Below are 19,997 nucleotides of genomic sequence, written 5' to 3' on the forward strand. Positions count from 1 at the left end.
GATACAATCAACAAAACACACGTGTGAGTTCAGTGTCGAGGCCTACGTTCAGCATGTATCTTCGACTCGATACTACCTGCTCTCGCAGCAGTCCGTGTAACAGTGTTTAATTCTGGGCCACTACAGACTGATAATAATGGACTAGTCATATGAACCTGTGGCGTCGTTGTTGTTTGTTTGTTTGTTTGTTGTGTCGGCATATGATCATTCAGATAATCTCTTTAACCACGGCTGACACCTAATATTTGTGGCGTACAGGTGGACCGATCGGGTTTTGGTGCGCATCAAGCTAGCTGGGCTCCCTCCCACTGCGCATGCGCGGCCGGCACACTCAAACAGTGTCCCTATTGTTTTTCGCCCGGCCGGCAGTCTGCTGTGTGTCAGACAGACAGGCGGGCGGGCGGACGGACAGACAGGCAGACGGGGCTGCGAGCAAGACGTATCCCAAGTCCGCCACCCACCTGTTGAATATTCAGAGCTTTTATTTGCGATCAAGCCCCGAGTCCCTGTCGAGGAACAAAAAAGTCAAGTCTCAGGTTAGGAGGAGCAGTGCAGCCGAGAACGGGGGGGGGTTTAAGGTTTGCAGAGCAGGTAGCCATTTCAATGCTTTAGCGGCACACCCCCCCACCACCCAACCCACCCCCACCCCCGCCTACTCCTCAGCGGATTTACGCCAAGATGCCTTTGGGGCCGTGGAAAAAGAAGAACAAGTCGACGAAGGAGAGCTCGAACCTGGTGGAAAACGAGGAGCTCGGCGGCGGGCACGCGGGAGGCGCGAGCGCGGCCAAGTCCGCCGCCAACGGCGCCGGACTCCCGCCTCCACCTGCCGGCCTGCGGCCGAAGCTGGTGTTCCACACGCAGCTGGCGCACGGCAGCCCCACCGGCAGGATAGAGGGCTTCACCAACGTCAAAGAGCTGTACGGACGCATAGCCGAGGCGTTTAATATCAGCCCGCCCGAGGTAAGTTTCGCCCCCCCCCCCCACCCCCGATGAAGTTTAGACGGCGGCGTTTCGTGCGATTTCAACGATTTAAAAAAAAAGAAAAAAAAAGTTGTTTGTGTTACGGCGCACCCTTGTTGCGCATACCCCGCGCACCTTCCGCGCGCGCCCTTGAATCTCACCGCCGTCGGCGGAATGATGCTCATTTACATACCTGCTTACGTGGGCTAATCATAAGATACCCACCCTTCTCTCTCAGTATGGCTATACAAAGAAAAAAAGAAGTTATAGACTCCCTTCCAGTTGTTAGGCACCCAGCTCAGTGGATACACATAAAAAAACATCACTAAACAAATAAGCCCTTTAGGATCCCCCTAGGGAATACGGTGTTTTTTTTAAGTCTTTTTGTAATTTGTTCCAACGCCATTGCTGCGTTTTACATCCAGGGGCAAGTGCAGAACCTTCTGCCCTGAGACTCTTTAATGCTCTTCTTCGGCCCCGGAATCCGCGAGTTCGCCATGCTCATCTGTTGTCACCCTGAGCTTGACTAGATAGGCCGGCCAGGCAGCCTGCTGTCAGCCCGGGACACATACAGTGGGAGCCGGGGGGGGGGGCATGGGCCTCCCCCCCCGGGCCTTCTCCTGCCCCTCTACCAGCCAGCCAGCAGTGGTACTTCTACCATCTAACACTGATGCTTAGAAGAATCAACGTTGTCACTGGCTGTGCTAACTGCACCAGGAATATGTCTCCATGTCATCTGTGCAGACATGTCCTCAAACTTGTATGGAAGGAAGTACGTACTGACTCACCTCATAATATGTTTGTGTTATGTTTATCTGTTGCCTTGTTTCACCACCGTTTATTGTAAAGCGACTTTGAGAGTTAGAAAAGTGCTATATAAGTTTGATTTATTTTATATATATATATATATATACACACACACACACACACACACATACATACAAACAATGATGAACCAAAACATTATGACCACTCACAGGTGAACCGAATAACGTTGATCATCTCCAAACAAGGGCAGATGTCAAGGTCATGGGAGACTAGATGGTAAGCGAACAATCAGTTCTCATAGTCACCGTGTTGGATGCAGGAATAAAGACCTGAGCACCTTTGACAAGGGCCGGCTTGTTATGGTCAGACGACTGGGTCAGAGCATCTCTGAAATGGCAAGGCTTGTGGGGTGCTCCCAGTCAGCAGTGGTGAGTACCTGCCAACAGTGGTCCCAGGAGGAACAAACCACAAACTGGTGACAGGGTGTTGGGCACCCAAGGCTCATCAATGCAAGAGGGCAACAAAGGCTATCCTGTTTGTCTGAACCGACAGAAGGTTTACTGTGGCACAAGTCACAAAATTTTAATGATGGTTACAGGGGGAGTGTGTCACAACATACAGTGCATTACACCCTGCTGCATAGCTGCAGACCGGTCAGAGTGCCCATTTTGACCCCTGTCCCCCATCAAAAGCACCTACAATGGGCATGCAAGCATCAGAATTGGACCTTGGAGCGGTGGAAGAAGGTCGCCTGGTCCGATGAATCCCGTTTCTTTTAGATCACGCCATTTACCTGGGGAAGTGATGGAACCAGGATGCACTGTGAGAAGACGACAAGCCGGTGGAGGGAGTGTGATGCTGTGGGCAATGTTCTGCTGGGAAACCCTGGGTCCAGCCATTCATGTGGGCATAAGCATCATTGCAGATAGCAGTGGCCTCTTTCAGCAGGATAATGCGCCTTGCCACCCTGCACACATTGTTCGGGAATGGTTTGAGGAACACGAAGTGTTCAAGGTGTTGCCTTGGCCTCCAGATTCTCCAGATCTCAATCCGATTGAGTATCTTTGGGGTGTGCCGGACCGACAAATCCGATTCATGGCGGCTCCGCCTTGCAGGGCTTGAAGGATCTGCTGCTAATGTTTTGGTGCCAGATACCACAGGACACCTTCAGGGGTCTTGTAGAGTCCATGCTTCGGTGGGTCGGTGCTGTTTTGGTGGCACATGGAGGACCAACAGCATATTAGGGAGGTGGTCATAATGTTTTGTCTCATCACTCTGTGTGTGTGTGTGTGTATATATATATATATATATATATATATATATGTGTGTGTGTGTGTGTGTGTGTTCCTTTGTTAAGTACAAAATGGATCTTTTTTTTTTCCTCTGACAGGGATGCCCCCCCCCCTTTCTTCATCATGTCTATCTTCATTCTTGAGACTTTTATCTCTGTTAGAGCTTGTTTGAGTATGAGAAATGCCTCCTGGCATCTCCTTTTGCTGGAGACAAGCACTTCACTGTTGTGGAGAAAGAGGAGCTTCTTACACATACGGAATATCAGCTGGTTAGCATTGATAGTGTGGAGACCTCTCGAGATACCAGACTGACACAGACAGAGAAAGAGAGGCTGATGTGATGGAGGCGTTGGCTGAACCTCACAGCCTCTTCCACGGGAAGTCCCTGACGTCCGGCCCGGTGGGCACAGCCTGAAATCTGTTCAGATAACGTGGCGCAGACCAACCCCGGGGGAGCAGCACTGCCCCGTGCCTCCTCCCTCCAAAAACACTGCCAAAACACTCTGCGGTGCCAATTAACCTGGTTCACACCCATTCTGCAGAAACAAAACGGAGGAGGAAATGTTACTGGTGCAGTTGGATGAAAATAGTTTATCATCAATTTACAAAAAGAGGGGGGGCAGCTTCGGGGTTAAGATAGGAATTTGGGATTTCCAGCTGATACATGTTTCATTTTGTAAATACAGTGAGGACCTTAAATTAGTTTCATCAGATTTCTCAACCCCATGACATGAAGAAAATACATGGCAAAAAATTAAAAACATAACATTTTTACAAATTCTTAAACTGAGAAGATATGAGAAAAAGACCGTGGAAAGAAATTATTTTTACAAGTGTGCTTTTTATGCCTGTTACTGTATATTTAACAAAACTGCTTTTCATAGGATAAAGTAAGTGAGACCACTGAAATTTCCACTCTCGGGACAACAGCCAAAACCGTATTGACACAGATCAGGTGCTAATCAGATGGCGATAAGTGCTGTGCCGGGCCATGCCGTGCTGTGCCGTGCCGTGGTGATCAGAGGGACTTTGTCATCCTCAGACACTTAGCTGAGTATTGCACCTACATCTAGCCCAGCTGAGTCTGGCTTCATTGTCCATATGGGATTTGAATACAACAAGTAACATGATCTCCAACCAACACAGGGCGCCACCCAAAAACCGCAGCTGTGGTTGTGTGGGGCCAAGTCTTCGAGACACTTGAGGTTGGGATAGAGTTTTATGCGCCTTACATGAATTATGTCGACAATGGTGTGGTCGGCTCTGTTTACACTGCGAGGCTCAAATGCAGTGTTTCTTTCAAGACAGACTTCAGGGCAGTTGACAGCGCATCGTATTTCAGACAACTGTAATCCTTGTCTCACACTTAAACTTTATGGCACCGTCATTAGAGTCCGTTTTATTTGCCAGTTGTGGCTAATGTACTGGAATTAATCATGTTGGCTCTGATGCAGAAACTCCTCAACAAGTAACCAAATACGACATGAATGCTGGCAGTGATGCCGGATCTTACTTACAGTTCAAGTCACGTAATTAAATTATACTTTTTAATCCACCAATATCAACTCAGTGTTTGATTTGAGTGTGTGTTCAGCCATCGTGCTGTACAGAATGGCTTCATTCTTTACATGAGGTCATTACATGAGTCTTCAAATGGCGCAGGTCAAAGTCTGTTTATTGCCCGGGCTGAAAGAGTACAAGTTTGAGGTGTGGCAGTGGGATTTTTTGTGGCCTGTTCGCCTGTTTACTGCTAGCGCGCTCCCTGATCACGAGCAAAAGGCCCATCTGCCTTGATTTTGACTAAATACTCAAGCAGACCTTGCGCCTTGTTTGTGTTTTACACTACCAGCCTGTAGTCCCATGTCAAAGCTGGGAAAGGCTGAGAGAGGACTGAACTCCAACAGAGGATCTGTGCATCTTAGGCTTCAGTAGACATAGTATTTCAGTTTGAGTCATTCATTCCAAGATCTTAGCCAGACATTTGTTGATTAACTGGGAGGATTAGGTGCAACAATCTCATTTGACGGAGCCAGAGTCTGTCTGCTGCTTGTCTTTAAGCTCTGGCTGCTGCCCAGCACAGAAAACACGTACACATTGAGTTGATTAGAAAACAAGGCATACAAGCCAATGCCTGGAGAACCAAACAAGGCATCAGTTTGCAAACTATTGGGCCCGTCCTCCTGGATATGATCTATGTTCCATACTGGATAGGTGAAAATGCCGAGTCTATTGCTTTTATTGCTTACTCTTCTGATTTTTTACTGATTTAAAAAAAAAAAAAACCTTTCTCCCCAATTGTATCCAGCCAAATACCCCACTCCTTCCGAGCCTTCCCGGTCGCTGCTCCACCCCCTCTGCCGATCCGGGGAGGGCTGCAGACTACCACATGCCTCCTCCCATACATGTGGTATGTGCTGCTTCTTTTCACCTGACAGTGAGGCGTTTAACCAGGGGGACGTAGCGCGTGGGAGGATCACGCTGCCCCCCACCCAGTTCCCCCTCCCCCCGAATAGGCGCCCCGACTGACCAGAAGAGATGCTAGTGCAGCGACCAGGCCACATACCCACATCCGGCTTGCCACCCACAGACACGGCCAATTGTGCCTGTGGGGACGCCTGACCAAGCTGGAGGCAACGGAATGGACCACTACACTATCCGGACACCTCATAGCTTGCTATTCTTTGTGTAGGTCTGAAATGATGTAAGCACTGTAGTGTGCTAATAACCACTATCGGAAGAGGAGCACGACAGGTTTCCTTGTGAGCCACTGTTCTGTTTCACACCAAGGTGACGTGCAGCGCAGCAGATGTTTTGGTCTGGATAATGTCCGTGGTCCCCGCTGTTCCACACGCAGAAACAACAGTCTTTGTTGTCAAACAAATGCGTGTCGCTGAACACTTGGAGAATTGGACCAGCATCGCCACTGCCAGCATTGCAGAACCAGCTAGGGTTCACTGGAATTCATATTACAGATATTAAGTAGATTAACTACTCTAAGAGGAAGTGGCCATATTATGTGATTGTGATTGAAAATCCGAGACGAGGGGCCCGATGGGAAGAGGCTGAAGGACTTTCACGTGAGGAGTGCTTTCTGATGGCCTCTGCAAAAATCAATCATTAATTTCAGCAAAAAAAATACTGTTGCAGTAAATGGCTTTTTTTTTACCCCATAACCTTAATGGGCCTGTGTATCCAGTGAAAATCCTTTGACTTGTGTGCAAAAATAGCAACGTCCTGTAGGATTACAAGAAGACCTGAAACAGTTTTGCAATGGCAGGAATGACAAAGTGATTGCAAGATTCCAACATTCACGGCAAGATGCACGCAACCTTGAAAATAAATTCACCTTATCAAAGGCCTGTTTGCTTGTAAAACAGCATTTTTGGTGGGGAAAGGGTACGGCTTATCACCGTGTGCATGCTACACGCCCATGTGGAACAAGCTCTGACAGCAACAAGGAATGTGTTCAGCGGTAGACGTGGACCCCAGGTGTTCAGGCTCAGCAATGACTAGTGCAAAGTGGGTTGATGGCGATATAAGTGGTTGTTTGCCAGCAGCGCTGGGGTTGCCAGGGCACCACAGCCTGCCCATTGTCGGGTCGACGACGACATTTTGTGTTTTTCTTCTCGTTTTATCCTGTTGGAAGAGGAGAGGCTCCCATTGGCCTCTCAGTGGGTCGGTGCGACGACGTCACACCAAGGAAGAAGGGAGGGACAGAACCAGCCCCATGTGAAGAAAAGCCATCAGGTTCCACAAAGCTGCAGTATCTGTCGTCACCCGTGTGGTGTGGAATGGGTGTGTGATGTGTGGGAGGAGAACCTCGCATCGTTGCGCAACTGTTTCACCTTTTGTCTTTTAAACTCTTATTCTTGAATGGCTTTCAACAGCCGCCTTACCGTAAAAAAACCCAGAACGTGTTTACAAATTAAATGCATAACACACACATGCGCACGGACACACGGCCTAGATGGAGCTTGTGGCCTCGGATCTCCAGAATTACAGACTTTTATCAGTGGGGTAAATGATTACAGCGCCTTAAATGCTGATGTGTGTTATCCCCTACTGTGATGTGGACCTTCGAAGTTAAATGCGTCACTTAGAAATGTTTTTCAGGGCGTTATCTTGTAATGAATAATTGAATTTACCACAATTTCCGCCCTTAATGGCGAGACAATTGCACCTAGCGCAGGCCAAGTCAGCATCTTCTGTCGGTTACGCAATGCAGAAAACACGGCGGATATCGGGTATGAATGGAAAAACCCGATCCCAGTGTTACACATTCTGAGTTATGCCCCACTGTAATGTGAACCTTCTTTTGGTTTGCTCGGCCCGCCTTCCTTTCTCCACTTAAAAGGCCTGTTGAAAAGGCTGTGAAGGGGCTGTTGTTCAGGTAGAAACATTGTTCCCTGAGCTTTGCAGTCAATGCCATCTCATCCCGGGCCCTAAACATCCCTGTCTGTCTAGCTTGCCCGTTCACTAAAGCATGGGGAGCACCATTTTATCGACAATGCCCGTAGCTACTAAGAAAAGGTATAGGTGGACTAAAATGGACTATATGCACATGTATGTTATGCACTTTGTTTTCCCCTCATTCATAGTGATAACTGAGGTGCACCAATGAAGGGGGGTGGGGGTAAACTTGGGAAATGTGAGAATAATCTTGCATAATCTTGCATCACCCCCGTGGAGCCACCACCCGTGGGGATGACTACTGGGTAGGGTGTAATGTAGGCCGGGCGGCGGGCAAAGGCGGGGACCGGGGCATGCCGACTTCTGGCATCCCCGACTGGTCCAGGAGGACCAACTGGGAGGAGACCCCGGGATGGACCCAGAACTCACTGGAGGAACTATAATCTGGCCTGGGAACGCCTTGGGATCCCCCAGGAGGAGCTGGAGGGCGTTGCTTGGGGAGAGGGACGTCTGGAGTGCCCTACTTAGCTTGCTGCCACTGCAATCTGACCCCTTGGAAGCGGCTGATGATGAGAGATCTTGCATAAGTGAAAGAACATAGTTGTCACACATTTGTAAAGTGCTAGCAGTTTGAAGATGTTCTCCATTACATGGTGTTGAACAGATGGGGGGCTTGAACACCACCCACTCTTTAACACCTGCTTGCTTATGTGGCTGTTCAGTTGTGGCATCAGGCAGGTGGGGGTGGGGACACAGCGGCTGTCTCTGTGATTCAGGGCGGTGGGGGAAAGGGGGGGTGTAGTGCATAGTGCATTTGTCCTTAGAAACCCCTGTATGATTGGACAGTAATTCAATATTATCATTTATCATCTTTCAACGGTATTGCTTCGGGATGAACTTCGGATATTGTCACGTTGGGATACACATTTTTGTTGCCTAAATTAATGACAACGAGAGTCTATTACCTAACATTTCTCACAAAATGACGTCTGAAATATTAGCTGAAGTGATATTTGAATACTAGTTTTGGTTTGATATTATACTTTACATGGGGCGGCACGGTGGTGCAGTGGTTAGCATGGTCGCCTCACAGCAAAAACGTCCTGGGTTCGAGCCCCGGGGTAGTCCAACCTTGGGGGTCATCCCAGGTTGTCCTCTGCGTGGAGTTTGCATGTTCTCCCCGTGTCTGCGTGGGTTTCCTCCGGGTGCTCCGGTTTCCTCCCACAGTCCAAAGACATATAGGTCAGGTGAATCGGCCGTACTAAATTGTCCCTAGGTGTGAACGTGTCGGCCCTGTGATGGCCTGGCGGCCCGTCCAGGGTGTCTCCCTTGCCTGCCGCCCAATGACTGCTGGGATAGGCTCCAGCATCTCGCGACCCCGATTGGGATAAGAGGCTTGGATAATGGATGGACGGATTATACTTTACACGGCCAAACATATCAATCTGATCAACCTTAGTTGAATTTTTAAACGGGATTTTTGTACATGTGAGGAGATTTTATATGTAGTGTAGAATTCCCTATTATTGTGATAATAATACTTTTTGTATGGCCGAGCATTAACATCGTGGTGCTGTTGATTTTCTCTTCTGCAAGTACACAATTAAATGTACCGGTTGTTCTGGTTTTTCCAGCTATCTAATAAGGGAGTCTTTAGACCTAGAAGAACCGGTGAACATAATAAACTACATTTGCATCTACGCATTTATCAGACGCTTTCCGAAGCACCTTAGAAGACAGTCAGCAAGTAGCAGATAAATGTGCATGTCATCATGTGACATCATAGAGCGCTACATAGCAATCCTATCATAGCCAGGAGTGCATGTAGTGTAGGTGTGCCTTTGAGCGTGAAGAGGCAGAGAATAGGGGAATCAGAGTATGAAGTGGATGTACATTGTCACAAGTCAGAAAGCGGGCAAATTAAGCTGTGAAGTGCAATTAGGAAATGGCCCAATACTAATGGTGTTCTAGTGAGTACGGGTGCAATAGCAACAGCCGGCGCCAATTCAGATTGATAGCAGCGTGCCACCGGAGATCACATCAGGGATTAGGTTAGGCTTGGAAGAGGAGCTTTTTTTAGGCCTTTCGTGAAGGAAGTAAGCGAGTTGGCAGTTCCTCCCAAATATTTTAGGGCCAGGTGCGAGAAAATTCTGCACCTAGACCTTGTCGCTGCCTGAGGGGACAGATATTAGTCTACCGGAGGTAAAGCAAACGGGTTGAGTGGGAGCTGAGTGCCGTGTTCTTATAGGGACAATCTGATTTTTTGAACGTTACTCACAGAGCGAAGCGGCGGGAACGGGAGACCGCCATAATGTGGTCAGGGATCGATGATATGTTGTCGGTCGTTACCCCGAGGTTCCTCTCGGAACTGGAGGAAGTGATTATCGATTTTCCGGAATTGGATCGATGTCCCTGGGGAAAGGGGCATTGGCAGGGAAGACCTCTGTTTTGGGGAAATTGAGATGGAGGTGTCCCTTATCCAAGCAGATATGTCAGAGAAAGGCAGGCAGCAACCCTAGCCGACACCTCACTGTCACCTGGTAGAAAGGACAAAGTGGGCTTGGGCCATGTGCAAAGATTACTGAGCCAAGAGAGGCAGTATAAAGAGTCGAAAAGAAGTGGGTCAAGCACTGAGCCTTTCAGACCTGCCTGTTGTGATCTTTAGGGGGTGGACGCCTGACCCCTCCATAATACGTGGTATGACCTCCCTGTCAGGTACGATTTGAACCACTTTAGCGCAGTGCCAACAATGTCCAGTCCCCATAGTGCTGACACAGTAGAAGCCGGCGATTCACTATGTCAAATTCGGTATTCGGCTACCACTTTGCAGAATAGAAAATCTGCAGTACTGGACATCTCTGAGGACAGAAGTTGGGAACCAGTGACATGGTGCGCCGCGAGCTGGGCTGTGCATACACTAGTGTGTGGACGCAGCCGCCCTGCACGAGGAAACAATCGGAGATGGACTTCCTGTGTCTGATATGGAGAGCTTTGATGCAAGCGGTTACCTGGGCAACGGGGCATAGGCAGCCCACGGCAGTTCGTCCCACATAGTCATGGGTAATTCACTGGCATGCTGTCCTCAAACGAAGGGAGGGTTGGCGGAGAGAGAGAGAGAGAGAGGGAGGGAGAGGGAAAGTGAGAGAGAGATGGAGAGTCAGGGATACACAAATTAGGGAGAGAAAGCAGAGCCGAGCAGAGCGTCCGCTTTGGTTTAACTACCCGCCCTGCCAATGCCATGCTCTCTTTCACTCTTTCTCCCCCCCCCCACCCACCCCACCCCTTCTTCTAATCCCATTCTTTCATTCTTTGGTAACCCAAGGCAACGCGTGTGTCTGTGTCAGCTGGTGTGTGTGTGTGTGTGTGTGTGCGCTGGGTGCGTGCTGGTACACAAAAGAGGCCAAATAAGGTAGGGTTTTGCTGGCAGAGCTTTATTCGCTTGCACAAAGGTCATCCCTGTGATGGACCAATAGGTATTAGTTGCTTCTTTACACGCCATCCGGAAGTTGGTGCAGTATGTTCTGGTTTGTAGCTGTTCAGAAGGCCTGCGCTGAGCTGACCCTCCCCAAGCAGCCTAACGCCAAACCACACGTGCAACTTGCATAAGAGCAAACGTGTGTGTGTGTGTGTGTGGGTGTGTTATGGCTGTCCTCGTTATTAGAGAGGAATTGCAATTAAAAGAAAACTTATTAAGAGCCTGGTGCGCTCTTTTTCTGGGCAAGTTAGAGCGGAATAAATGATTCACCACACACCACCCTCTGCCCCCCGGCTCTCGTTGGCCAGCTCCGGCTTGAAAGGCTGTTAAATCAGGAAGCTATTATATCATGTTCCCGTTGATCTGGCAACATGGGCGAGATGGTCTAGCAGGCAGGCTAAGCTAACTGCTAGCCCATGCAGACCGGCAGTTCCGACAGTCATCCTGGCTGGCGTTCGTACCCTTGGACAGTGATTTTTTTTTTTTTTTAGTTTGGATATATGTGTTAGTTTAGATACACTACGTTAGTTAGTTAGTATGTGTGTTCTTGAGTACACGAAAGTGTTCCTGATCCTGATTCCTGAGTGATCGCGTCGCTCCACGCCTCACTGTCCAGCTAAGACGGTGCCGGCCGGGAAGCCAGATTTTCACTGTATAATGGTACAAGTAGGCAAGGTCACCCCCCCCCCCCAGTTCAGTTTGTCGCAGCCTTGGTCATGGTTTGAGACAGTACAATCTGCACGGGAAGGGAGTATAGAGCCTTTGTTGCCCCTAAAACTATGTGATGACATTGTTTTGTTTTCTTTTTGGTTTTTTTGAGGTGGGGAATGCATAACTCAGCCAAAGTAAAGTTTCCACTGTTAAGCATGCAAGACATAGGGCACTGCTGTTTACGCCCAGATAAAACGTGTTTTTACGTCAACCTCGGGTTTTCCAGCTTTGACTGAGAATAGAAAGAATTTCATCCCCGTGTGGCGGATAGACAGAATCTATCAAATCACCAGAAAAAGCAAGATTCTTTTTAGCTCCTACTCAAGAAACATTTGCCCTTTGTAGGCTTTCCTACCACGCTAACCACCGACGGGCTATAAAAATTCTCACACATCACGTTACTCAGTGCCCATGAAATAGTTTGGTTAGACGGCAGCACTTGCTCTAAGACATCTTTTCCTTTGGTTTCATCCTCATCAGATGTACTATAAGCTTTGTTTGTTTACATTATTTATGTCCATGTATGTGGGTGTAACATGCATGCCTGCGTGTCTGTGTGCAGATCCTGTTCTGCACCCTGAACACCCACAAGATTGACATGGAGAAGCTGCTTGGGGGGCAGATCGGCCTGGAGGATTTCATCTTTGCCCACATCAAGGGCATCAAGAAGGAGGTGGAGGTGTTCAAGTCCGAGGATGCCCTGGGCCTCACCATCACCGACAACGGGGCAGGCTACGCCTTCATAAAGGTGAGGAATAGCGAAGTCTCACACAGATGGATATGAAGAGCAACCCACTGAACATAACGTAGTGAGGCCAGGAGGAAGACGAGGGTTTTAGCAACACGAAACAGATGCAGCTCCTTGGTGTGTCCCTCCTCGAGGGCCCGGGGTTTCTTGGGTTCCCTTGAAGATCAGCAGCGCTATGTAAATGTATTATGTTCGCCAATACTTGAGTGGATGTCTTTTTGGCTGTTTTGTAAGATTTGTGACGATATCGGAGATGAAGCTTGCTCAGCTGTTTCGTTTATTGGAGGTCAAGTCAAGTCAGTTTTATTTCTATAGCCCAATATCAGAAATTATAAATTTGCCTCAGTGGGCTTTACAGCAACACAACATCATGTCCTTACCAGGGGTGGGCCATCTTATCCAGAAAGGGCCGGTGTGGGTGCCGGTTTTGGTTCCAACCAAGCAGTTACAGTCCTGATCCCACTAATCAACCGGTAGAGTCTTTGCTGAGGAACTTGATTAGGAGACACAGGTGTCTAACTGCTTGGTTGGAACAAAGACCTGCACCCACACCGGCCCTTTCTGGATAAGATTGCCCACCCCTGCCTCAGACCCTCGCATCGGATAAGGAACAACTCCCTAAAAAAAACCTTTAACCCTTTGGATAAGAGCAATGATGTTGAATGTCACTGTATGATGGAATCCGTAGAATGGACCGTGTCTTGGCTATCAGTTAGCCAAAACAAATAAAACAGTGTGATAACAACTGAAATCATTTTTAATAATTTATTGCCATAGCAACCAAAGTAACAAGGAATTTGTCTCTGCGTAATAAACAGGACAAGATATTTGGGCATTAATGCTAACCCCACATTACTGTAAATGGTGGTGGACACACCAGGGGCCTCATGTATCAATTGTTACTATGGGCAAATTTGTGTGTACACACCCATGGAATTTTTTAACCCTCAAGTTTGTCTGACAGACAGCGGAAAAGCATGATGGTTATTTGTAATTCCTTCCTCCTAACATCTATTGTCTACCTCTTGAAATGAGCAGTCACCCAGGTCTGCAAAGATGTCAGTGTTAGCCAATCGGTGTCTAAATTCAGGGGTTACCCAGGTTCTTCTACACTGGTCTCTGAGACAAACTTCAGGGCTGAAAAATCCCATGGGTGTGTACACACCAATTTGCCCATAGTAACAGTTGATACATGAGGCCCCAGGTCCAGAAAATAAAAAGTCCTAACCGCGTATTCTGTACTAAACCAGCTGGTTTCATGAACTGGTTTCCCCTCCCTAGCAGAAGAATGGCGTTGATTAGAGTCGGCTGGTTTAGTACACGGCAAATGCAAAGACTCGGTTAGGACTTTCACTTCCTGGACCTGGTTCCTCCACCGCGGTATAAAGTACCTTAACATTCAAATTAATGCAAACATACTTGTAAACTGATACAAATAAAAGGGCAATACAAGATAAAAGCAATATAAGCTGAGGCTAAAAAAGGCAAAACATTGAAAAAAATAATATTCATTACATTACAAGCTTGCCCAAGTTTTTAAGAGGGGATTTGAATAGCACACCCATTATGACAGTCATGTTTAGTAAAACAATCGGATCCGTGTACCGCGAACATCTACAGGATGTCTAAATACCAAAGAAGGACCCCGTGTGTTGGTCATTCTGATTGGTCTGATGACCTGTATATACAATGAGCTGATTACCGTGTTAATCAAATTACCTACATATCAAATTCCTCATGTGACAACAGTAAGTGTTGAACTTTGTTAATCCATTTGAAACCATGGAAATTCACCATTTTGCTGACTTGTATGTGTAGCGTCACTAGTGAAGGTCAAAGGGCACAGCGGTACACTGCTCTAACCAGGGATCCTGAAAGAAGTGCGGCTCCATTTATCAGTCCAGGTTCAGTTTTAATGACCCAGCCGTTCATGGGATTGGAACCAGCAACTCTTTTTGCTACTGGTTCGCTTCTCTTACCCGCTAGGTTATGCGTAGCCCCACAGTAGGGGGAAGTTTTAGGCACCAGCAGTAAAAGAAGGAAGATTTTATTAAGTGGGATACCGTCCATATGGGGAGTAAGGTCCCGAACGTTTTCTCGGCAGATTGTTCAGTTTTGAACTTGGGGGGGGATTTCATTTAGTTAATGGAGTTTGGTCTAGTAAGCTTGTTTGGTCTAAATTAATCTGCGCCAGACCCAGCGGCTCATGTGTGCCTTCCTGTGATGCTTAGGCAGCATTGCATCAGGGTGTCCCGACCGCATTTCCTGATTAACCCGTCAGTGTTCAACAAGCACTTTTACGTTTCTTAAAAAGTACCTCTTTGAGCTCCAAGCCTTTTTTGAAGAGTCTTGCATCTGAATATGGGACTTCTTTATGCTTATTTTACAACTTGCATGGGTACTAATAACGCAGGGCTTGTATTCGGAGTGGAGGGTTTTGAGCTATCCCGTGTCTTACACATTGGTCAGGAGAGGATTTAGAGCTGGAGGAAGATCGGGTAGCGGTCAGCCCAGAGCTCAGGTGGCCGGAGTCAGCGAGCTGATTTGAAGACAAAGTGAGGTGTAGGGAATGTTTTGTCGTCCAAAGGAAAAACAGGCCAAGAATGGTTCATTCCCATTCCCATACCCATGCAGTGTAGATGCTGGAAATAGGTGGTTATATTTGTCTCACAAATGCGTGTTCCTTTTTGGAAGTATTTTCTGAAACTATCTCTGCTAAAGCACCTCCTACACACACACACACAAATTCCATACATAGAAACACATACAGGGGGGCGTTGGGGTGGTGTGGCGGTCTATTCCATTGGCTACCAACACAGGGATCGCTGGTTTGAATCCCCGTCTTATCTCCGGCTTGGTCGGGTGTCCCTACAGACACAATTGGCTGTGTCTGCGGGTGGGAAGCCAGATGTGGGTATGTGTCCTGGTCACTGCACTAGCGCCTCCTCTGGTCGGTCAGGGCACCTGTTGGGGGGGGGGGGATAGCGTGCTCTTCCCACACGCTAAGTCCCCCTGGTGAAACTCCTCACTGTCAGGTGAAAAGAAGCGGCTGGCGACTCATGTATCAGAGGAGGCATGTGATAGTCTGCAGCCCTCCCCAGATCAGCAGAGGGGGTGGAGCAGCGACCGGCACAGCTTGGAAGAGTGGGGTAATTGGCCAGGTACAATTGGGGAGAAAAAGTGAGGGAAAATCCCAAAAAAAAGTAGGTTTTATTTGTCCCCAGAGGGGCAATTGTTGTGTAGCAGAGGCAACATTTAAACACACAAACACTCCACAGAACACATAAGGCAAATAAATACGATAGGACGGGACAAATCTCATATTTCATGAAACATAAGATGAAGAGACATAATTTTTGCCACTTAACCTCTCAGTGTATTCTCTGTTTCCTGTTGCTCCTTGACTCATCAGCGAATCAAAGATGGGAGCGTGGTGGACGGGGTGAAGGTGATCTGCGTCGGGGACCACTTAGAGTGCATCAACGGACGCAACATAGTCGGGACGCGGCATTACGAAGTGGCCCGCATGCTGAAGGAGCTGCCCAGAGACAAGACCTTCACCCTCAAACTGGTCGAGCCCATGAAGGCCTTTGGTGAGTCGTATTCCGGACGTGCGTACAACTGTGAAATAGCAACAACTAGGTCGGGGGAAGGAGGACGTAACGGTCCAAGGGGATACAGGGACGGAGACATAGAGCAAAACAGGATAGTGTGTATTTTTAGACTACTCTCCAGATATACACTCCTCATTTGATCAGTGTGTGTTCACGCTGTAGGCGGCATGTTGGCTTGGTGGTTAGTGTGAAGCTTTTGCTTCACAGCAAGAGGATCCTGAGTTTGATTCCAGCCCATCTGTGTGATGTTTGCATGTTCTCCCCATGTTTGTGGGGGTTTCCTCCCGCAGTCTAAAGACATGCACATTAGGTGAATTGGGGTCCCTAAATTGCCCATATGTGTGAATGGTGTGTGTGTGGGGGGGGCAAGGATGGACTGGTGACCTGTCCAAGGTGTCTCCCTGCCTTCCACCTACCTGCTGGAAGAGCCTCCAGCCCCCTGCAACCCTGAATTGGTTTAAGTGGGTATAGACAGAATGGATGGATGGCTGGATGGGTGGATGGATGGATGGTTTACATGCTATGTGTGCTGCTGCTAATTAATTTTGTCATGGAAAACCCAACCACTGTGAGCAGAGGTCTTAAATGGACTTGGAGCTTTAATAATAAACAATAATGTTGGGTGTCCGGGTAGCGTAGTGGTCTGTTCCATTGCCTACCAACACAGGGATCACCGGTTCGAATCCCTGTGTTACCTCTGGCTTGGTCGGGTGTCCCTTCAGACACAATTTGCCGGGTCTGCGGGTGGGAAGCCGAATTCGGGTATGTGTCCTGGTCGCCGCACTAGCGCCTCCTCTGGTCAGTTGGGGCACCTGTTGGGGGGGCTGGGGGGGAATAGCGTGATCCTCCCACGCGCTACGTCCCCCTGGCGAAACTACTCACCGTCGGGTGAAAAGAAGCGGCTGGCAACTCCACATGTATCGGAGGAGGCATGTGGTAGTCTGCAGCCCTCCCCGGAGCAGCAGAGGGGGCGGAGCAGTGACTGGGACGGCTCGGCAGAGTGGGGTAATTGGCCGGATGCAATTGGGGGGGAAAAAAGGGGGGGAATAATAAACAATAATTTAATTTCGACTTATTTGCAACTCGGAAGTGTTTGTTCACATGTTGCTGAAGTGGCACCTTGTGGGCAGCGGGTCATCTTCACTACTTTTGTGATTACCAGAAATGCTTGAGCCCAGGTCGAAGGGTGCCAAACCTGCCAGTGAGAACAAGGTCGGCACGGGGAAAGGGACCCTGAGATTGCGTTCCAAGGGCCCCGCGACTGTGGAGGAGATGGTAAGTGTCTCTGTATTGCTAAGCTGACAACTGACACGAGCGTTGTCCGCGGCTTTATTTCGGAAAGCGGAAATGTTTCTGCCGCTCCCAACACACGTTGAGAGTTGCGTGTTATAGATCTCGTCGGTATACAGGAGCTGCAGGTCTCAGCAAAACAACAACGACAAACAATTAAGAACAAACCACGTGGTACAGATTCATGGCTAGCTTATAGATGATCACCCAGAGCATACATTAGTAGATTAGCAGTATAGTTAGCTGTACCAGTGTGACAATACAGATGTTTTGCACATCTGCAGTTTCCCCCTTAACCCTGTAAAGTAATGCAGTGGTGTGCCTCTCTGTCTTCCAGCCGACGGAGTTCGAGGAGAAGGCGGTTCGAAAAGTGGACGACCTCCTGGAGAGCTACATGGGCATCAGGGACACGGAGCTCGGTGTGTATATTCTCGTCGGTGACCATGAAATTATCCGAGCCGGTATTTGTGTGTCGTCGACACCATTTTGCAGTTTTGTCGTTGAGGAATTTGAAAGTAGTTCACCGGCAGATTCGAATGAATGAATGTTTTATTTCCAACATGTAGACAAATGAAAAAGATTAACATGTAATAAAAACAAAACATGGGGCGTCCGGGTAGCGTGGCAGTCTATTCCATTGCCTACCAACACGAGGATCGCTGGTTCGAATCCCTGTGTTACCTCTGGCTTGGTCGGGCGTCCCTGCAGACACAATTGGCCGTGTCTGCGGGTGGGAAGCCGGATGTGGGTATGTGTCCTGGTCGCTGCACTAGCACCTCCTCTGGTCGATCGGGGTGCCTGTTCAGGGGGGAGGGGTTACTGGGGGGAATAGCGTGATCCTCCCACGTGCTACGTCCCCCTGGTGAAACTCTTCACTGTCAGGTGAAAAGAAGCGTTTGGCGACCCCACATGTATCGGAGGAGGCGTGTGGTAGTCTTCAGCCCTCCCTGGATCGGCAGAGGGGGTGGAGCAGCAACCGGGATGGCTCGGAATAGTGGAGTAATTGGCCGGATACAATTGAGGAGAAAAAGGGGGTAACCCCCCCCCCCAAAAAAAAAGATGTGTAGTTTGTGGTTAATGAATGTGCGAGGCAAGAAAAACCTGCACATCAAACCTGACAGTGAGAGGTTATGGGTGGGAATGGGAGGACATCTAATCTTTAAACCCTGCAGCTGTTAAAGTAGCAGACTAACCGCCCCACCCTTCCCTCCTCCAGCTGCCACTATGGTTGAGGTGGGCCGCGACAAGAAGAACCCAGACGAATTTGCCATGGCGCTGGACGAGGCCCTCGGAGACTTCGCCTTTCCGGACGAGTTTGTCTTCGACGTCTGGGGCGCGATCGGCGATGCCAAGCAAGGACGATTTTGAGCTCGAAACGCACCAACTTGCCTCATACTCCCTTTCCCTTGCCGTTCCCAACACATAGCCTCAGAAACCAACGGGAATCAATCCAGCCCGCGCGACGGAGGGCTGGATGTAGTGTTCTTGAACGCCACTCCGTTCTTCAGTTAGTGCTGCACATGGAGCTAGTGTCTTAATGCATTAGCTGTAGTTAAGGGGGAGCATACACGATGCATTCACATTACATTACATTACATTCACAAACCCAGACAGCCTTCATATTACCAGAACGTGGAGCTCCATTACCCTGTCCGTACACTTCCCCGTACCGTTATCTGTAAGATTTGGTCATCAGTTGCACGAGCTGTGTAGCCTTGTCTTAACCCCCCTCAAAGACAGGATCACTGACCGTTATTCAGGTCACATGACACCGTCCCGTCTGAACAAAACTAGCCGGTAGTCCCTCACACCGGGTTAAAAACACATGCCTCCTACAAGATGAACTGTAAATCATTCACTCGGTTTTAATTGCACTTCTTTATAACACTGGTAAATTTGAATAGTCACGTGACAGGTACCTCTCAGCTTTTATAGGCTTTTTTAAACTATTTCTTATGTCCGATCGCTGCGATTTTTCTAATGGTAGAATTGTGTAATTATGTAATTAGTGTAAACCTCGCATTCCCCGTCCCCTTTCTACTGGTTTATGGGCTGCTGTAGGACTTAAAATCTAAATGACCTCTTGCTGGGAAAACCTCGGACCTCTGCTCTCATGGTCGAACTGATGTCTCTTGTATCGTTGTATGTGGTGTGATTTCTTTTTTTCTTTATCTGTAATCATCTCAGCCTTGCCACCATCAGTCTGCAGCCGGAAGAAGTCTGCAGAATCCCAGCGAGAGAACGGAGGGTTCGAACACCTAAATGACACATTTCCAAACAAACATTCCTTTCTTTTTGTACATGCTCTTAGTATGATAGATGCTTGTGTTGTTTTTCCTGTAATTTATATTGTTTTTTCCATGTATGCTGGAAAGTGTGTGTGCCCCGTTGAGACGCGGCCTCGTCGTAAAACCTAGTCGATTTGTCCCGTTTCGTGAAGGCCGACGGTCCTGAATACGACTCGGCGGCTCACGTGCACTCACCCCGCGAGACTTCGCATTCAAAATCACTGAAATGAAATCTGAAAATCGTGCGTGACGTCACTCCCTTTCCTGTCGTCATATATCCATGTTGACTGTTTGAGGCTTAGTCGGATGATTCGAGACAGTCGCACACGAGGGATCATTAATGTTTGTTAGAGAATAAAAGACGAAACTATTATCGTGTGATTGATGTTGACTAATTTCATGAAATGGCAATTAAAATGTATAAAACCTCTGCAGATGCAA

The 19,997-nt window shown here is 48.3% G+C and overlaps 1 protein-coding gene across 1 annotated transcript; it reads left to right on the forward strand.

Moving 5' to 3' along the window:
* The first annotated feature begins 391 nt into the window (after positions 1 to 391).
* gipc2 (GIPC PDZ domain containing family, member 2) lies at positions 392 to 19,988 on the forward strand. The gene is made up of 6 exons (XM_056292679.1): positions 392 to 960; positions 12,179 to 12,364; positions 15,777 to 15,957; positions 17,141 to 17,253; positions 17,606 to 17,687; positions 18,485 to 19,988. The coding sequence occupies exons 1-6, from the start codon at positions 679 to 681 to the stop codon at positions 18,634 to 18,636; spliced, it is 996 nt and encodes a 331-aa protein (XP_056148654.1). The 5' UTR covers positions 392 to 678; the 3' UTR covers positions 18,637 to 19,988.
* Positions 19,989 to 19,997: the final 9 nt, after the last annotated feature.

This window comes from Lampris incognitus, chromosome 14, assembly GCF_029633865.1.
Source record: "Lampris incognitus isolate fLamInc1 chromosome 14, fLamInc1.hap2, whole genome shotgun sequence".
Taxonomy (NCBI): domain Eukaryota; kingdom Metazoa; phylum Chordata; class Actinopteri; order Lampriformes; family Lampridae; genus Lampris; species Lampris incognitus.

Excerpts from the sequence above, each read along its gene's own strand:
- gipc2 (XM_056292679.1), top strand. The coding sequence starts at position 679 with ATGCCTTTGGGGCCGTGGAAAAAGAAGAACAAGTCGACGAAGGAGAGC. Across the intron at positions 12,365-15,776 it reads CAGGCTACGCCTTCATAAAG|CGAATCAAAGATGGGAGCGT; the intron begins GTGAGGAATAGC and ends TTGACTCATCAG. Across the intron at positions 17,688-18,484 it reads CATCAGGGACACGGAGCTCG|CTGCCACTATGGTTGAGGTG; the intron begins GTGTGTATATTC and ends TCCCTCCTCCAG.